Genomic DNA, 20,321 nt, shown 5'->3' with positions numbered 1-20,321 from the left:
AATGTCTTTGTTTGTAGTCAGTCTGTGCGATGATGATGATGATGATGGTGATGATGATGATGATTTTTATTATTATTACATTTTAATGTGGATCTCATTTTCTAGACAGAGGATCCATGGTAGTCACAAATGAAAAGGTCCAGGCCCATAGCCAGCTGGTGGCACGGCGTGTACCTGCCATACCAAAAGATTCTCTTTCCTCCTCAGCCTCACGGACTGTTTTCACTGAACATTTTATAACCTTATAACCTGCCTCCTCTGACTTCTGCAATCCCCCCACCCCCCAATGGAGACTGGCTACAGGCCTGGAAAGGTCCAATTTTATCCCATAACGTCTTTATTGTAGGTGGCCAGTGTAGGTTTTCCTACATTTTAACCTTTTCTGGTTTCCTAAAAATGTCATTAAGGTATAAATGGAAGTCTCTCTCTCTCTCCCTCTCCTTCTCTCTCCCTCTCTCTTTCTCTCTCTCTCTCTCTCATACACACACACACACACACACACACACCTTCTAGTTTGAATTTGTCACTCAGCCTTTGAGCACTTCTTCAAAATCAGGCAAGCAAATTTTCTCCTTTCCCAACTATAGTGTTGTAGCTATGAAGAAAGACAGAACTACCACCAGTGCTATGAGAAACTACACTTTGCCATTTTGAATATACTTGCTTTTCAGAGGAGAATCACATTGAATTTCAGACTTTTCTTGCTTGCCATAAAAGTTATTTTTAATTACAATAATTAGCAACAGCTAATACACTAGGAGTATCCGCATACAGAAGGAGGAACATTAGCTCCAGCTTTTTTGTGATTAATAAATTAATAAATATTAAAATTAATGAGAGACTTTCAAGATCCCATTGTTAAGAAATGCATAAGGATTCCCATGAAAGAATTTGTATAGGAGCAAAATTGTACACAAGCTGCTACAATTATTCTGAATGCTTTATTTCTTCAGCCAATTATGAAAATCATGGAAGGTATTAATATCCAATTTTAATTTGCTCAATATTCCCATTAACAATAAAAAGTCTAATTAAGGTATCTGTACAAAAAGCCCTTGGCAGTAATTTCAGAGAATAATACAGAAGAACAACGAGATATTTCTTTTTAAATGCAGGTTGCAAATTAATTGATATCTTAATTAGACTTTAGTACTGAGATTATTAGATCGAATCAGGGCTGAAAACACCTAAACTGTAAAACATATTATAAAATACGAAAAGGCATAAAGAGAAATAAGTTGCTTTTTAAAAAAGCATTTCTCTGTAGCCAGTAACTCATAGATAGGAAGAGACAACGCAACAGAATTGGCATAAATAAATAGGTCCTCTCTTGCTTTTTCTATTCTAGCACTTCCTGACATGTTAAAAACTTTCCTGAATTACCACTACTACGAATATTTATATACTGCTCTTCAGCCAAAGTTCTCAAAGTGATTTACATAGAGATAGATACTGTAGATAGATAGATAGATAGATAGATAGATAGATAGATAGATAGATAGATAAGATGGCACCCTGTCCCCACAGGGCTCACAGTCTAAAAAGACACATAAAGGTAGACACCAGCAACAGCCACTGGAGGAATGCTGAGCTGGGGTTGGATAGGGCCAGTTGCTCTCCCCCTGCTTTATTTAGCAGGGGGAGAGAATCACCACTTTTTAAAAGGTGCCTCTTTGCTCAGTTAGCAAGGGTATAGTAGTATGAATTATATAGCTGACACTGAGAACCATGGTTACTCACACTTAGAAGTACGAAGTGAAATCACTAGCCAAGTCTCTGGACAGTGACTTAGTTAAAAGATGGTGATGGACAATGGTTTTGGAAGAACTGAAAATGATATGAAACAATCATTGTTGTCCAAGGGAGTATGAACTCCTTTATTTTGTCCAACGCTTGTCTTTGACAGGACAGGTTTTGCAAATTTTGGAAACTTCAATAATTCGCAAAATCGGTATGACTAGTCACAATAATGGGACAAAGGAAACAACTCTCCACAAGTGGAAACAGCTGTCTTACAACTTCCAAATCTTCTACAAAACCTACCCTCAACTATCCCCAGATCCAGTGAAGATAACATATGCCACCAACATTTAACATATTAAAACTGAGACAGGCTTGTAACAAAGCCTGTTACAATCTCATACCAAAGATCATTGCCCAAGCCCATACCCTCCATAACATATTGCTGAAGGCTCCACTCTTTCTTATATGCTATATTTATTTTCTCTGCAACAGCCTGTTCTACATGGTTTTAAAATCCAAGAAGGTGCTTGTTCTAAAGATATGCTAGAGAAACATAATTTGTCCTTCAATCAGTTATCAAAATGAGCTTTTAGCACATAAAATGGCAAGCATGAACACATCAGTGTTTATGCATGTACATGTATGTGCATTAGAGATGAGACACATCCACTCCCACCCCTTCCCCAGAGATATAACTTCTACAGGCCTCAGGTTTGGAGCAAGGGTAAATTGAGCTATTCACACGTTTTAATAAGGTGCATCCCAAAAGGCAAAAGTAGAAGCAAAAGACCGGTGATTTACCATGGCCATGTACTAGAACAGCACTTCTCAACCAGTGTATTGGGGCACACTAGTGTACTGTGGGAGACTGGCTGATGTGCCATGCTGACCAGGGGTATAGTGGATTGGGGACATGCAGGGACGGAGCACCGGTACTTCTCAGTTTCTCTGGCTGTTGCAGTGGGCATGGCCATGAGGGCTGTCAGGGAGAATGCCTGCATTTCTGAATTTGCAACTATATCACTGGTGCTGACTGGCTCTAAATCATCTGCAAAAGCAAGGAGTTCCCAGCTTTTGCAGATGACTAATCCCATAATGCACTGAGAAGGTAGCACCACCTTTCCACCACATAAAGGAGTGAGTCAACTCCTTTATGCATCAAGAATGTATAAAGAAAAGATGGAAAAAGAGTGCCTCCTTCCCAGAGCATTATGGGGCAAGTCAGCTCCAGATGCAGGGAGTTTAAACTCCTGGCTTTGCAGCTGACTTGGCCCATCACGGGTGGGGAAGGAGGCGCTCCCTTCCCATACAGAAAGGAGAGAATCAGCTGCAAAGTATGCATGTGTTGGAGATGAATCACCCCATAATACACAAGGAGAGAGCCCCCTGCCCCCCCAATGAATAAAGGTGAGTCAGCTGCAAAGTCAGGAGTTTAAACTCAACTTTTGCAGCTGATGTGCCCCATAATGCACAACAGGGGTGGAGCTGTAATAGGGTTGATGGGTTCAAAGAACCTGTCAAGCCCTTCACTGGGGAGCCACTGAGTCTCACGGAGACCTTGCAGAGCTCCGTCCTCCGGGATGCCAGTGGTCCCGCTGCCAGTGCCACCATTGGTCTTCAGCCGAGGCTAACCACCTCCTTTGGCTGCACTTGCGCCCAGCCGATGGAAGGAGGATGGACTCAGTCGGGTGAATGCCTACTGCTACTACTGCCACTGCCAGCTGCCTCCTTAGGCCACTCGGCTTGCTGAACTCAGTTTGTTTTTCCTTTAATCCAAGAGTGCCTTGTGGGATGGGAAAAGGGTTGGGAAACACTGTACTAGTAAATAGGGATGGTTCTTAGTAGATGTGGAGGGCTGGAGGACATAACTTTCTTCACTTACAGGACAGATAATAAAATACTGCTTCTTTTTTATTTCCCCCTTTATCTGCTATTTACATTTCTAATACCGCTATTAGACAATTATGAGAAGATCATTGGAAGAAGATTAACTGCAAGTTATTGCTGCCTGTTCTGGGCAGCAAGACATCGACTCATGACAATCCATGCAACAGTCATAATGCTGAACTACAAATGGCTGGTTAAATGTGTGTTATTTGACGTGTGTGTGTGTGTGTTTTAGTTAGAACTGAGCCAAATGTTTATTACATTTCAATTTCCATAATGAAATTTACATTTTCAACATGGCAGAACACTTTGCCAGACAGGTTGCAAACTGTGCAAAAGTCTAAAGCACTTCCGTATTTTCATCCAAGTCCTGGACATCAAGCCCTGGCCCCTGCTCAAAGAGAGTTGTGCAAAAACTACTCCAAACGGCTGATTTTTAGGGCTCCAGGGTACTATGCAATCCTTGACTAGCTCATGGGCCATACACCAGAGATGAGCCCTGGGAGCAAGGGAGCTGTGCGGTCCCCTGAGCTAGTTCACAAGGAGCAAGTTTGATGAAGCTTTCCAACCCAACTGAGCAAAAGCTTGTGGTACCTCTTTTCATATCCCAAGTAAGTCCTCACCTAGCCCGAATGACCAATAAGGACTCCAATCCCACCCACAGTGACATAGGTGATTCTACAATGTCACCTCCATGTCACTGGAAAACAATAATCAGTACACATTTAAGAAACAATACTGAAAATGAAAATTCCTTTGACGATCAGCCCACGTTGCTCTTCCTGAGTAAAATTAAAACCAAAACCATGAAGGAAGAGGCTATCTATCTATCTATATGGATGAAATATTTACTGAACACATCAGATAGCATTTTCAAAACAACTGATGCATCCTAATGAAGAGAATATTGTGATGAAAACATTCTTGGTACTCACTTTGATATTGCTGACAAGCCAATGTCTCCAGAAACGGTACTTTGGAGTTGCTCTGCTAGGGGCATCTGGATCAACCATGATCAGGACATACTCTTTATTCTGAAAACATATAAGGTAAGAGATCTTTATGCAGTTAGGTGGTAAGCAAGAGAAGAAGGAAACTTTGCTAGTACAATAATTTATCATTCACCCACTTTCCTATGTCAATGGTACCTTTTGGACTGAATTATGGTCTTCACTTTTTCTAGAATAGTTGCTATATACAGAAAGGCAATTCTAATAGAAGCAACTGTACCAAACATTGTTTCAGTAAAAGATTGCAAAAACTGATATACATTATTTATTCTAAGAACTTCTCTCTTTAAATAGTCAACATATGGTTCTTTAAAAAAATAGGACTTGGGTAAGCAAAATGGAATAGAGTGAAGAAAACTGGAAGTTCAGCACATAGTATGTGAAAGAGAGCCAGCATGGTGTAGTGGTTAGAGTGCTGGACTAGGACCGGGGAGACCCGAGTTCAAATCCCCATTCAGCCATGATACTTGCTGGGTGACTCTGGACCAGTCACTTCTCTCACAGCCTAACCTACTTCACAGGGTTGTTGTGAGGAGAAACTTAAGTATGTAGTACACCACTCTGGGCTCCTTGGAGGAAGAGTGGGATAGAAAATGTAAAAAAAACCCACCCCAAAAACATTATTTAAAACATTGCTGAGCTAAAAGCAAGATTAATTGGACCTTACACATGGCCTACGGATCTCACATGACCTCATACAAAGATTAGTGTGAGTGACCTCATACATGGCCTAAGGACACGAGGGCTTAGTAGGATAATAGGAAAGGACCAAATAGCCAAGGAGACTCAAGGAAGGCGCGAATCACATAAGCCCTAGAGAGAGGAGGGGCAATATGCTGTGCATGGGATAGGGTGTCAAAATGTGAGGAATGATGGATTTCATCTGTTGATTCAAAATAATCAGCCACATTTTTACTTGCAGTCACTAAACATTGGAGAAACTGTGGGTTATATGAGGGAGGGATTTGTACCATGATATGTCAAATCTGGCTCTCCCCCTGCCCCCAGTCCGGCTATGCTGCCTCATTATGGTGGGGGGTGGGGCGGTGTTCCTGGGACGGATGAGTGAAGTATGCTGGGAGGTATACCCCCAGTAGGGTCACCCAAGGCATGAAGGTCATCCCAGCTGCCTAGCTAAAGCAAGCAGACACCTATAGCAGACACCTAAAGCAGCATTATAGGAAGGTGCTGGCACCGGGCGATCTCTTTAGTGAAAATGACAAAGGCATCATTTTATACTGCATGGGAGAAGGCAATGGTAAACCACTCCTGTATTTTACCAGGAAAACCACATAGAGAGACAAGATAGAATGATCGTCGATGTAGTGCCAGATGGTGGGCTGAGGAAGACATGAGGATATTTCAGAGTACCAATGGTCTTTATGACACAGTTAGGTTAAAGCCCTTTGGATGTCTAGCTGCTGATGTTTATTTTTTATTTATTTTATTTATCATTAAATTTATATACTGCCTTTCATTAAAAACAATCTCAAGGCGGTTTACAAAATTTAAAACACATATAATAAAAATGACAGTTAAAAGTATTTAGCTAAAAATATAAAAACATGTTGCCATGCGGGAAAAGAAAATCCAAAGATGCAAAGACAGAATTTCAATGGGAATGTGGAATGTAAGAAGCATGAATATGGGAAAGCTTGACACAGTGAAAGATGAAATGAATTGACTACAGATTGACATCTTGGGCATCAGCAAATTAAAATGGACTGGAACTGGACACTTTCAGTCAGAAAATCATACCGTTTATTACTCAGGACACGAAAAACAAAGAAGGAACAGTGTTGCTTTCATAGTCAAGAAGGATATAGCAATGATCATACTTGGGTACAATACACTCAGTGACTGACTAATATCAATTAGATTTCACGGAAAACCCTTTAACATAACAGTTTTGCAAGTCTATGCCCCAACGACTGGTGCAGAAGAAGAGGAAGTTGATGAGTTTTATACTCAAGTTCAGTCTGAAATTGACAGAACATGCAAGCAAGATGTGCTACTGGTGGTTGAAGACTGGAATGCTGAAATTGGAAATGGTAAGGGGGAAAACACAGTCGGACTGTATGGCCTAGGAAACAGAAATGAAGCAGGAGAACAACTTATTGGTTTCTGCCAAGCCAGTGATCTCTTCATAACATATTCTTCAAACCACCAAAGTGGCACCTATACACATAGACATCACCAGATGGAGTACACAGAAATCAAATTGATTACATTATTGGTGCAAGGAGGTGGAAAAGCTCAGTTATAACAGCAAAGCTGCGGCTGGGGGCTGATTGTGGAACAGATCAAGAACTGCTCATGCGCAAGCTCCAAGTTAAACTAAAGCAGAAAAACAAATATATCCAGTTTCCACGATATGATCTTGAGAATGTACCCACCACTTTCAAAGAGAACATCAGGAACTGCTTTGAAGTTCTGAACCTCATTGATAGGGAACCTGAGGAACTGTGGAATTAAATCAAAGAAGTTGTTAAGGACGAATGCGAAAACAGACTGCCAAAAACCAAGGAACAGAAGAAAGTAAAATGGATGTCAGAACAGACGGCGGAAGTTGCCAGGAAGAGGAGAGAAGCCAAAGTCAAGAAAAATAAAGACCTCATAAGAACATAAGAACAGCCCTGCTGGATCAGGTCCATCTAGTCCAGCATCCTGTTTCACACAGTGGCCCATCAGATGGCGCTGGAAGCCACAGGCAGGAGTTGAGGGCATGCCCTCTCTCCTGCTGTTACTCCCCTGCAACTGGGAGCAACCTCATGAAGGACCTTAATAGGGAATTTCAGAAAGCTGTTAGAAGAGACAAGGAGCAGTACTACAATGACATCTGTAAATACCTTGAAGATGGAAATAGACATGGAAAAACAATGAAAGTTTTCCAAAAGATCTCTGAACTCATAAGGAGGTTCCAGCCTCGAATTGGTATGTTAAAGGATGCGAAAGGACAGATTGAAACTGATTCAGAAAAGATCAAACAGAGATGGGAGGAGTATTCTGGAAATCTGCACAGCAGGGATGTCAGCATCCGACATACTCTAGAAGATATCCCCTACTTGAAAGAACCTCTAGTATGGGAAGATGAAGTTAGATCAGCACTCTGGTCATTACCAAGTTGGAAGGCTACAGAAACTGATGGAATAGCTATAGAAATATGGCAGGCAACAGAAGAAGAATCAGTCAAGGCTCTAACCAAACTATGCCAGCAAATTAGGAGAACGCACAGTGGCCGACAGTCTGGAAGAGGTCAGTTTACATACCCATACCAAAGAAACAGATTGTGCAAACCATCGCACAATAGCCATAATTTCGCATGCTAGCAAAATAATGCTCAGGATCATCCAACGCAGATTAGAGCCCTATGTGGAAAGGGAAATGCTGGATGTTCAAGCTGGTTTCAGAAAGCACCAAAGAACAAGAGACATAATTGCTGGTATATGCTGGATAATTGAGAAAGCCAAAGAATACCCAAAATAAGTCAATATGTGCTTTATTAGCTACATAAAAGCCTTTGATTGCGTCGACCATATCAAGTTGTGGAATATCTTTAGGAAAATGGGTGTCCCAGAACATCTCACTGTTCTCATGAGAAACCTATACACAGGACAGGAAGCCACAGTCCAGACGAAACATGGTGGAAATGACTGGTTCCAGATTGGTAAAGGAGTAAGACAGGGCTGTATACTTTCTCTTTATTTATTCAATTTATATGCGGAACATATACTGAGAGAAGCTGGATTGGAAGAAGATGAGTGTGGTTTTCAAGTTGGAGGAAGAAACATCAATAACCTGCGCTATGCTGATGACACCACTCTGATAGCTGAGAATGCGAATGATCTGCAAGCTCTAGTAATGAAAGTCATGGAGCACAGTGAAAAAAATGAGACTACAACTAAATGTAAAGAAGACTAAACTAATGACAATGGGTACAGCAACCAGCCTCAGAACTGTTAATGAAGACATAGAAGTGGTGGATAGCTTCTGCCTTTTGGGATCAACCATCAACAGTAAAGGATCCAGCAGTCAAGAAATACACTGCAGACTAGCACTTGGTAGGGCTGCAATGAAGGCATTGGAAAGGATATTTAGATGCCGTGACGTGTCTATACCTACAATGATTAGAATAGTTCAGACAATGGTTCTCCCCGTGACACTCTATGGATGCGAAAGCTGGACTTTGAAGAAGCAGGACAGAAAAAGTATTGACTCTTTTGAACTTTGGTGCTGGAGAAGACTTTTGAGGATACCATGGACAGCCAGGAAAACAAACAAACAGATCATATAACAAATCAATCCAGAATTTTCACTCGAGGTACAAATGATCAGGCTCAGACTATCATACTTTGGACACATTATGCGAAAACCCAGCTCCCTTGAGAAGTCCATAATGCTGGGAAAAGTTGAAGGAAAGAGGACGGCCAGCAGCAAGGTGGATGGACTCTATTAAGACAGCAATGAATGCACCACTGAGAGACCGAAAAGGCCAAGTTGAAGACAGATCATCCTGGAGAGAATCTATCTATGTGGTTGCTAGGAGTTGTCACCGACTTGACAGCACTTAATCAATCAATCAATCAATCAATCAAATGTCAAATTCCTAGAAAACACTGGCCAACATCCAGACTAACAAAATTAGTCTGGTGCAGCAACACTGCACTGGTGCTATGGGGGAAGGACAATTTTGGTTGATCTCCCTTTCCCTCTGAAGCCCATTGTGACTCCACAAAATATGTCCCTAAGGGACACAAGAACACCTTGCTGGATCAGGCCCAAGGCCCATCTAGCCTAACATCCTGTTTCACACAGTGGCCCACCAGATATAAATACAATGAATATTTATATATCATTTTTCAACAAAAGTTCCCAAAGTGGTTTACATAGCTATAAATACATAGATATAAATAATAAATTCCTGGATGCCTCTGGGAAGCCCACAGGTGAGATGAAGGCATACCCCTCTCCCATCATAGCTCCCCTGCAACTGGGATTCAGAGAGATCCTGTCTCTGAGCCTGGAGATGGTCTATAGCCATCAAGACGAGTAGCCATTGATAGTGCCACAGCTGGTGGCCATCACCAAATACAATCTGGTGGGCCATCAGCAAATCCTGTGGCAGAGAATTTCATAGATTGAGTAATTGTTTTTGTGAGTCACAGTGTGCTTCAAAAGGGAAGAGGGAAATAAACAAAAATAACTAACTCACAAACACCATCAGTGCTTCATTAGTCTGGATATCGGCCACTAGAATCCAGTGTTTGCACTCATATTTCCTATCTTGCTGCAATTTCCTAACCGATGATTATGTGGTAATTTCCCTGAGACTTCAAAGAAGAAACATCATACCAAAAATAAAGGAATGAATTATGGTCTGCTGATTACTGCTGGTCTAATTAATGGTCTTGAAAAAGGAAGACTAAATGAATTCATCAGTTTGGCTACCGGGACCATGGCCATTGCAAGGTAGTGAATATCAAGGGATTTCATTCTCTGTGAAGTGTTTATGAATGAGATGTTAGCTGTTTAATTCTCATTTGCTCAATGCTAAAATACATTTGGGAGGAAAAAGCAAACTCCCACCTCCTTATAAAACCCCTGAAATAAAAATACTCTTTTAACTTTCTAAGAATGCTAGGTTTAACAACAAATACTTTAACAAGCATTTCATCAGAATTGCCAGTGAGCAAAACAGCTTTTTAGAAAGTCTTAACAGGTTTACAACAGTTGCTATAGTGTACATGGATACCACAGACAAAATATTAATTGTAATTTATCAACAACATGCAAATATACAAGAGAGGGAAAGGTGATAACTGATGTAACAATGAACGTTTGTTTAGAAAAACACCGTGCTGTGCTGTGCTGTGCATGAGATAATCAACAGATCCCTCCTATTTCAGGGCACTTCCAGACGTTCTCTTTGTCCTCGCCAGCCAGTTATGTTTCCACTGGCAATCAGATGGAGAACTTCAGTGTTCTTTCTATACAGCAGTAGATGTAGTAGCTGAAATCCAGTCTAACGAAGCACATGCACAACAATGTTGCACACTAGTGCAAGAAGACCACATGACTGCTTGAAGTCATGGGGATGCTTGAAAGTGCGCTCTTGCGCAAAGGTTCCCAGTATGAGCATGCCACAAAAATGTTTGCAGTAGAGCAGCCCTAGTCTGGAATGCAAGTTCCAAACACAGAATAACTACATGGCGCCACAGCTGCCTACCACTGTACCTTTACGGTCCAAATCCCACACTACCTTTTTGGATACAGTACTTCTACCAGTATTCATATTTATGGGAAAGGGTGCCCAAATCTGATCTGTCGGGCACATTCTACCAGAGAGTTATCCTGCGCTGAAAAGCATAGGAACTATGCAAGAAGCAATGTGGCATAGTGGTTACCATGTTGGAGACTCAAGTTCAAATCCATAAAATTCATTGGGTAAATTGGGGCCATTCATCATAGGAACATAGGAAGCTGCCATATACTGAGTCAGACCATTGGTCTATCTAGCTCAGTATTGTCTTCACAGACTGGCAGCGGCTTCTCCAAGGTTGCAGGCAGAAATCTCTCTCAGCCCTATCTTGGAATTGGAATGTTCCCCTTCTCGTAATCAGGTTAGTAAACCTGTATGTCATTTATGCAATGCTCCTGCACAAGAATAGGGAGGGAAGACGCGACCAAGAGGTTCACGCAGATGAGACAGTAAATCTCTTCTGGAAAAGTTTGTATGGTTATGTGCAAAAAGACAAGGGTATCTCTTTTAAACAGCAATGGGACAAATTGTGGAAATGGACGTTGGATGTAAACCCCCCTCCCCCCCATTACCTGATGTGCCTTGAAATCCCCCACCCCCGAGTTACAGTACTGCCTGCATATACTTCATAACCTTGTGGGTTTCCAAATCCTTGTGTGTAAATTTTTGTAGATATATCATGTACAAACAACCACTTTGTATATAATTGTGCTTTGGCAAGGTACTGTATGCTTTGGTAGTTTGTTGGTTCAATAAAAAAAATCTTGTCCTATCTTGGAGAAGCCAGGGAGGGAACTTGAAATCTTCTGCTCCTCCCAGAGTGGCTTCATCCCCTGAGGGGAATATCTTGCAGTGCTCACACATCAAGTCTCCCATTCATATGCAACAAGGGCAGACCCTGCTTATCTATGGGGGCAAGTCATGCTTGCTACCACAAGACCAGCTCTCCTCTCTCACCCTAACCTAACTCACTGGGCTGTTGTGAGGATAAATTGTGAGGGAAGGGAGAAAATCATGTTAACTGCCCTGAGCTCCTTGGAGGAGAGGTAGGATAAAAATGTAATAGTCATAATGCATTGTGCCCTGTGTTAACTAGAGAGGGGTGGGGTGAGTCATTTCTGTGTAAGATACCAAAATGCCTTGAATCAGCCCTGTTCATGGACTTTACACTTGTAAGTTATTAGTTTATGTAAATTATAAATGAGCTATGGAAATGTATCCAGCTTATTATGCCCCACACTTCTCAGTAAGGTAAAGCGTGCCGTCAAGTTGATTTAGACTCCTGGCACCCACAGAGCCCTGTGGTTGTCCTTGGTAGAATACAGGAGGGGTTGACCATTGCCTCATCTTGTGCAGTTTGAGATGAAGCCTTTCAGCATCTTCCTATATCGCTGCTGCCCAACAGAGATGTTTCCCATAGTCTAGGGAACATCCCAGCACAGATTTGAACCAGTAACCTTCTGCTTGTTAGTCAAGCATTTTCCCACTGCGCCACTTAAGGTGACTTATTAGGTGGTTACAGCAATGCAAATATAAACCCTCCATTGGTCAAAATGCTCATGTGCATTAGCAACATAGCTGCCTTATACCGAGTCAGACCATTGGTCCATCTAGCTCAGTTTTATCTACACTAACTGGTAGCAGCTTCTCCAAGGTTCCATCTGCATGCAAAACAGATGCTCTACCACTGGGCTATGGCCCCATCCCATTACAAATGCCCCTTTTTTGTCTAGCCATTGAAACACCTTAATGATTTGCTTTCACTGATACAGGATAGACTGCAGAGGTGACTGGTGCTGAAAATTTCAGCTGTGCCCCCAGGCAATGCTCTGCGGTATCAGCTTCTTAGTAGACAACATAGGGCATGGCAGAGGCATGAATTTATGTGCCGACTGGGGCTGGAAAATGCTTAAACATAGAAAACTAGTCACAATCTGCAAGTCATGACAGCTCAGTCTCCCTGTTGCCCATGCCAGAAGTTCCCAACCTTGGGACCCCAGATGCAATAGGACTACAACTCCCATCATCCATAGCCTCAGAGGCCAAAGCCTGAAATGCTGAATCATAAGCCCCTGGCCTTTCAATTGCCTCTAGGAATAACTTTTGATTAATTCTCAAACCAAGTCTTATGAAAAACATGGGGGGGTTAGCGTGGGAAAGAGAAGCCTAAGGGGAAATATGGGAGCTGTCTTAGAGGATCTGAAGGGATGCCAAGTAGAGGGAGGAGCAAACTTGTTCTCTGTTGCTCCTGAAGACCAGACTAGGACCAGTGGGTTGAAATGGCATGGAAGCAGGTTTAGGCTAGACATTAAGAAGCCTTTCCTAACTATAGGAATTACCCAGCAGTGGAACAGTCTGCCTCATGCAGTGGTGGGCTCTCTCCTCCATTGGATATTTTTCAAACAGAGGCTAGACAGACAGGGATGCTGTAGCAGTTTCCTACACCGAGGACAGGGTTGGACTGGAAGACCCCTAAGGTCCCTTCTGACTCTACAGGTCTATGGTTATATGCTTAATCGGTATAAGAGAAGATGAGGCAATTCACACACATGTGCAAAACTGGGCTAAGGGAGCCCAGCCCGGATGTGCACACATGTGTGCAACGCTGGAATCGGACCCGATCCCAGCGGCTCTATGACACAAACCCGCCTAATTAGCCACCTTTCAAAATGCTCCCTTAACCTAGTTTTTTTGCTCGTGTGGCAGACACAGGCGCCACATGGCAGGGAGCCCCGGGGAGGGGAGGGGGGATCCACATGATGCACCGCGCACTCGTGCAGTGCATCCTGGTAGTTTCAGGGGCTGGGATGAAACATCCCAGCCCGCCTCGGTGCGCGGGGAATTGTCTGGGCATGCAGGGATCACACCCAGCAATGGCGCCATGATTATCTACGAGGAGGGTAGGTTTAACCCACTCTCCCTGCAGACTTCCCCCAGCCCTTCTCACAGATCATGAGAAGAGGCTTGATGTGTGCTTACACTAGCTAGGCACAGTCCCAAAGTTAAGGACAGTGATAAGAGGGGATGGAAAATTCTTGGTTATCACTAGCCTGTATCTCTTTCTCGCACATTTATGCCTAATTTCTGTGCTGCCAACCACACTGAAGTGTATAACATCACACCCTAAATATGACAATATTTTGAAATGACCATGAGGTATGAGATTATTGAAAAGAAAGAGAGGAAAGAAATCTACACTGAAAAGTGTGAAGGAATTTGATTTCTAACTTTAGGTGGGTTCTTGGTTTTGCTATGGTTGTGAATCTCTCACTTCTGCGTTGGTGCCCAGCTGGTGGGAACAGAACGTGTAGTCATGGGACTGTCATCGTGTGCTGTCCAGGTTAACATGTAGCATTTCTATTACTATTAACAGACTTTCTGCTCCTCACTCCATCTGTTCTTCTAAATAATTGCAGTTGTACAGACCATGCCTTCACTGCAGGCAGGCTCTAGGGAGAGGATAGTGCTTTTATGCACAAAAAAAGTGTTAAAAAATAACAGGAAACACGAGAATAGAGCGCAAGTGAAGTTAACAGCAGGCTTGGATTTCAGTACAGATTGTGGTCTACAAAGGCAGCATCGCACACGGCTTCAGGGTGGTCAAACAAGACCCTTATCCGGGTGGAAGAGGGGGTTGGCAACCTTGTGACAAAGCTGGCATGCTCCATCTTCATTTGTGTATCAGATCTGTCAGCTATAGGTTACAAGACTATGTACTCCATGCCTGCAGGAGATTAAAACAAAAATTGCAATAGAGGAAGAGGGACCAATGATTTCTCAGGCTAAAGATGAAACAGGGAAGAATATGGGATTAATACTAGTCCTATTCAGACATTGGGGCTATTCACAGGATCACACAGGCGGGAAGGCAGGGTTCAACCTACCTTCCCCCAGACAATCAATCTTTGTCCCTTTGGTGCGTGAGCCGCACACCCACACAACCTGCACACAGCCTGAGGAGACACACAAGCCTGGCAGCCAGACTTGCCCGGCAGCCGGACTTGCTCCCTTAACCTCAGCTAAGAGCCAGGCTTAGGAGCAGGGTTAGGCTGGGCAGGAGTGCCGGGGTCATACGCTAGGCTGCTCGTGAGAACAGCCTTATTATGTTGTATGAGTGCACAGAAGTCTGTACGGTCACCCATCTTTTTGTGCGAATGACTGTACCTGTGTTCATTTTAAAAGTGAACTTGGGTACAGGCCCCACAAATGCATGGTACCAACAGGAAGCGTACTGCTGTACCTGAGTTCAGCAACATGTGTGAACTACTGTGCTGTGTAGTAGTAGACTTCATTTGAATTAGTCATCAGATCATAGCAAAACCATGGAATAAATCCAATATTATTTTTTTACTGGAGATAGAACAGTGCTCACTTGAGCTCAGAGCTTGGTTGGTTGCCCTAAAATTTTGGCTGAAAGTGTATATTTTTAGGACAGCTTTTGGATTACTGTCCCATCTCCCTGCTGATGGCCACTATAACTCCTGGGTGACTCTGATCGTCCAAAGAGCTTCACGTATTGGGTTGGCACCTGCTTTCTTCCTCCAGGGAGTTTTCCGGGCTAGCTGCTCAACAGCAGCAAAATGACTCCATTCAGGCAAGTCGCATTGAAAACGTAAACAGCAGGGGGAGCAGCCTTGCAGCAACTAACAACCCCCAAAACCAGCAACTTCCTTACGCCGGATATATGTCGTCCTAGCTCTATATCGCAGCGATTAAGTTCAAGACAAGGCATTGGCAACGTGAACTGAACCCTGCTGTCCGCATAGGGACTGCGGTGTCACAATGCAGGAAGTGTGGAAGCACACTTCCGAGATACGACATGACCCTTTTGTGGGGTCTAATCTGGAAAGCGCCCAGAAGGGGTATAATTTTGCTGTAGCTCTAGTAAAGAAAAGACTACGGGATATATCCTTTCAAGACCTTTCTGCATCCGTTCATACATCCTGCTCACCAGATTTATTTGGCATCACATATAGAAGTGCCTTCCAGCTGGCTGCTCACCTCAGTTGCCTCCATGTAGTTAATTATCAAAACACTTTCTCTTGGGCAAGACTTCGTGTACTCCCTTCATAAGTTTCGCAGGGGAGATAAGCTGGAATTCCCCTGTCTTTGAGGGTTTGCCATGTAATGGTCAGGATGTGGTTAGTGTGGAGCAAGTTTTGTTGTCCTGCAGTTTCTATTCTGGAGCCTGCCAACAAGTGATCAAGCCTATTTTGACTGCACTGCCAGGTATATCCAATCAATTTTAGGATATCTATCTATCCATCTATCTATCTATTTCTCTAAGGCATACCTGTCACTAATCCCATGCGCGGCAGAGCGAGCTGCTGGCAGGGGGAGAGGAAAGTGGCGGTGGCAGCAGACAGGCTTGCGGGTAAGGTGGAAAACAAAACGGAGGGGGTGGGGAGGAAATGGCAGCAGCAGCAGGCAGGTGAAGAAAATGGCAGCAGTGGGTGGGCAAGAAAACGGCAGCAGCAGGCAGGCAGGCAGGGAAAGAAAACGGTGGCGGTGGTGGGAGGGAGAGGGGGAGAACTAGAGGTGCAGATGCTCTGTGTCCGGCCCAGCTAGTTAATAAATAAAATCTCAAGGATAACCAAGGGAGCCTGAAATGTGTCCCCTTGATCACAAAGAGCCCAGTGGAAAGAGAAGGTAAGTATTACTCCCTCCTTCATATTCTTAAGAAAGGAAGTTTGAACAGTTAAATAGCTGACCAATACAGCTAAGTCCTAACTTTCTAATAAACGATCTCTAAATACAGTGGTCCCTCGACTTACGAACTACTCGACATAAGTATTTTTCGAGTTACAAACGGCAGTTTTAGATCCGGTTTTAGATGCGGTTTTTTCTACTTACAAATTTTTAGATGGGGTTTCCTCGACTTACGAATTTTACATGCGGTTTCCTTGACTTGCCTGCCTGTTTACTGCCTGTTTATTCTTGAAAAGAAATGTTCCTGTGCAGTTTGCAAACCTTACTGGGGGTCTGGGTCTTTTTTCTAGGCTCCGGAACGCATTAATCCGTTCCCAATGCATTCCTATGGGAAACCGCTTTTCGACTTACGAACTTTTCGACTTACAAATGTGCATTCGGAACGGATTAATTTCGTAAGTAGAGGGACCACTGTACTGTAAACAGCCAGCAAAAGTAGTTATGAAGATAGATAACCAGCAGGGGAAGGGGCACTTCCCAGTGTATTGCACAGAGTGTCACATGTATGACTATTTGCTCCATGGGCAGAAGTCATGGGTATGTGCTCAGTGCAAGGAGCTCCTGGTTCTCAGGGAACAAGCTCATTCCCTTGAGACCAAGGTGGTGGATCTGGAGAAGCTCAGAGACAGAGAGGCATGCAGATGAGACCTTCAGGGACTTGGTAGAGGCATCCCACTCTAAGGCTGATAGCAGCTCTGCTGTCAGAGAGAATGAAGTTCTCGGGGAAGGAGGACATCAGTCTGAGGAAGAGGGAAATGCTCCTTTAGTAGGGACCCCTTCTGTGGATGATGAGCCCATATTCTCTCACACAGGGGATACTCCTCCGGGGGGTGGGGGCCTCCTTGTAGTGGGCAATTCAATCATTAGAGGCATAGATAGATGCATCTGTGACCCACGTGCAGACCACACAGTGACTTGCCTGCCTGGTGCGAAGGTTGCGGACATCATGTGGTGTCTAGATAGGCTGTTAGGCAGTGCCGGGGAGGAGCCAGCTGCCGTGGTGTTCACTGGCACCAAGAATGTTGGGAAATGTAGTCAGGAGGTCCTGGAAGCCAAATTTAGGTTGATAGGTAGCATATTGAAGTCCAGGACCCCCAAGGTAGCATTCTCAGAAATGCTACCTGTTCCACACGCAGGGTCAGCGAGATGGGCAGAGCTGAGGGCTCTCAATGGGTTCTCAATGGATGAGATGTTGGTGCCGGGAGGAGTGGTTGAGATTTGTTCTAAACCCCTCCTCCCAGCACCAACATCTCATCCACACATTAAGAGCCCTCAGCAAAGCCTGTACAAAAGGGATGGGCTGCACTTGAACCAAGGTGGAACCAGACGGCTGGTGCTTAAAATCAAAAAGGTCACAGAGCAGCTTTTAAAATGATACCTGGAAAATAGCTGACAGGAGCTGAGCAGTATCCGGTTTGGCAAATGCCATCCCTTAAGGTGCAAGGGTGTAAAAGATTCAGATAAAACTGAAGGGGACAGAGCAGAACCACATAAAGAGCAGACAGAAGGCTGTACTAGCTGGTCAGAGACTAAAGAGCCAAAAGAAAGATAGCATACACCAGGTAAGAGAATAAGTTGATATGTCGGCAATGCAATGCACATATTAACTCCAAACTCTCAACAAAAAGACCTTTTTTTGCACAAAACAAGGAAAAACTAAAAGTTGGTATACATAAAAACATACAATGTTTAGGTGTGACATACCATCCTCAGCTAAGAGATTCAGGTAAGTGATCCTTAGCTAAGAGGTACCCCAGGTAAGAGATTCAGTGTATAGGTGCTTATTAAAAATAGATAGATAGATAGATAGATAGATAGATAGATAGATAGATAGATAGATAGATAGATAGATATGCCAATGCCAGAAGCTTCCAAGCCAAGATGGGTGAGCTGGAGTGCTTGGTTGCTAAAGCAGAAATAGATATAGTGGGCATAACAGAAACATGGTGGAACAGTGAGAACCGGTGGGGACACTGTTATCCCTGGATATAAACTCTATAGAAAGGACAGGGAGGGGCGCCTTGGAGGTGGAGTAGCACTGTATGTAAAAGAAGGGATAGAATCTAACAAGCTAGAAAACCTAGGTGGACTGGAGACCTCCACAGAAACCCTGTTGATGACAATACAAGGCCTGAAAGGAAATGTGTTACTGGGGACATGCTATTACCCTCCGGATCAAAACGCTGACAGTGACTGGGAGTTGCAGAAGGAAATCAGGGAGGCATCAAGGAGAGGCAAGGCAGTAATAATGGGTGATTTCAATTACCCACACATAGACTAGGTAAATTCACCATCAGGTAATGACAGAGAAGTCAAATTTCTAGATATGCTGAGTGATTGTGCCCTAGAACAGTTGGCCATGGAACCAACCAGAGAGAAAGAGACCTTGGACTTAATCCTGAGTGGCACCCAGGACCTGGTGCATGATGTCATTGCCATGGATATCTTAGGGAACAGTGACCATAGTGCGATCAAATTCAGCATACATGCAGGGAGAGAATTACCAAGGAAGTCTAACTTAGACACTTTGAATTTCAGAAGCAAAACTTCTCCAAAATGAGGAGTTTGGTAAAAAGAAAACTGAAAGGGAAAATCAGGAGAGTCACTTCACTCCAGAACACATGGAATTTACTCAAAACCACAGTACTAGAATGCAAGTTAGATTGTATACCTAAAAAGAGGAAAGGTAGCACCAAGACCAGGAGGATGCCAGCATGGCTAACAGATAAAGTCAATGGGGAAGGGAAAGAAGACTTCCTTCAGAAATTGGAAATCTTGCCCAAATGAAGAGAACAGAAAGGAACACAAACTATGGCAAAAGAAATGCAAGGTGACAATAAGGGAGACAAAAAGAGAGTTTGAGGAACATTTCATTAAAAGCATCAAGATGAATAACAAAAACTTCTTTAAATACAACAGAAGCAGGAAACCTGCCAGGGAGGCGGCTGGGCCATGAGGGAGTGAAAGGGATTATTAAGGAGGATATGGAGGTTGCAGAGAAGCTGAATGAGTTATTTGTGCCCGTCTTCACAGCAGAGGCTACTGAGCATATACTTGTTCCTGAACCAGGCTTTTTGGGGATGGAGACTAAAGAACTGTGTCAGATAGAGGTGACAAGAGATGATGTTCTAAACTGTCTGGAAAAATGGAAAACTAGCAAATCTCCAGGGCCAAATGGCATCCATCCAAGAGTCCTTAAAGAACTCAAATGTGAAACTGCCGACCTCCTTGCAAAAATGGAGAAGACTCGCCTCATTATCTCATTACCCGCCTCAAAAATCGTGAGACCCGCCTCATTATCTTCAGTGCATGTATAATCTAAGTATAGTGTATTTACATACAGTTATTCATGTTATGTTGAACACATGTACAGCAGTAGACTTCCTATCTGCACAATGCATTTGTGGGACCCATACCCAGGTTCATTTTTAAAATTAACATGCACATGTATACAAACCCCTAAATGCACATAAAATGTAATGTCTGAATAGGGTTGTGGTGTGTGCAGATTGATGGTCTTAGGCAACATCTAGGAACACCAGAACATAGGATGCTGCCTTATACCACATCAGACTATTGGTCCATCTGTGCTGATTGGCAGGAGTCTCTCCCAGCCGTACTAGGAGATGAACCTGAGACCTTCTGCATGTAAAACGGATGCTTTACTACTGAGCAGACAGTGCTCAAATGTAGTCACCCATCTGAATGCAAAC

At 43.4% G+C, this 20,321-nt stretch overlaps 1 protein-coding gene across 15 annotated transcripts in view; it reads right to left on the bottom strand.

Moving 5' to 3' along the window:
- Positions 1-20,321, bottom strand: part of PEBP4 (phosphatidylethanolamine binding protein 4) — a 404,209-nt gene that overhangs the window by 272,094 nt on the left and 111,794 nt on the right. For all 15 annotated transcript variants that reach the window (XR_008311022.1, XR_008311023.1, XR_008311020.1 and 12 more), the window contains one exon: positions 4,566-4,664. Coding sequence is in view for 5 of the 15 variants with exons in the window: in XM_053269481.1 (XP_053125456.1) it covers positions 4,566-4,664 (99 nt within the window). In the remaining 10 variants the exon portion in view is untranslated. The remainder of the gene's footprint in view (positions 1-4,565; positions 4,665-20,321) is intronic.

This window comes from Hemicordylus capensis, chromosome 8 (assembly GCF_027244095.1).
Source record: "Hemicordylus capensis ecotype Gifberg chromosome 8, rHemCap1.1.pri, whole genome shotgun sequence".
NCBI lineage: Eukaryota > Metazoa > Chordata > Lepidosauria > Squamata > Cordylidae > Hemicordylus > Hemicordylus capensis.
This window is presented reverse-complemented; position numbering and strand designations above follow the sequence as displayed.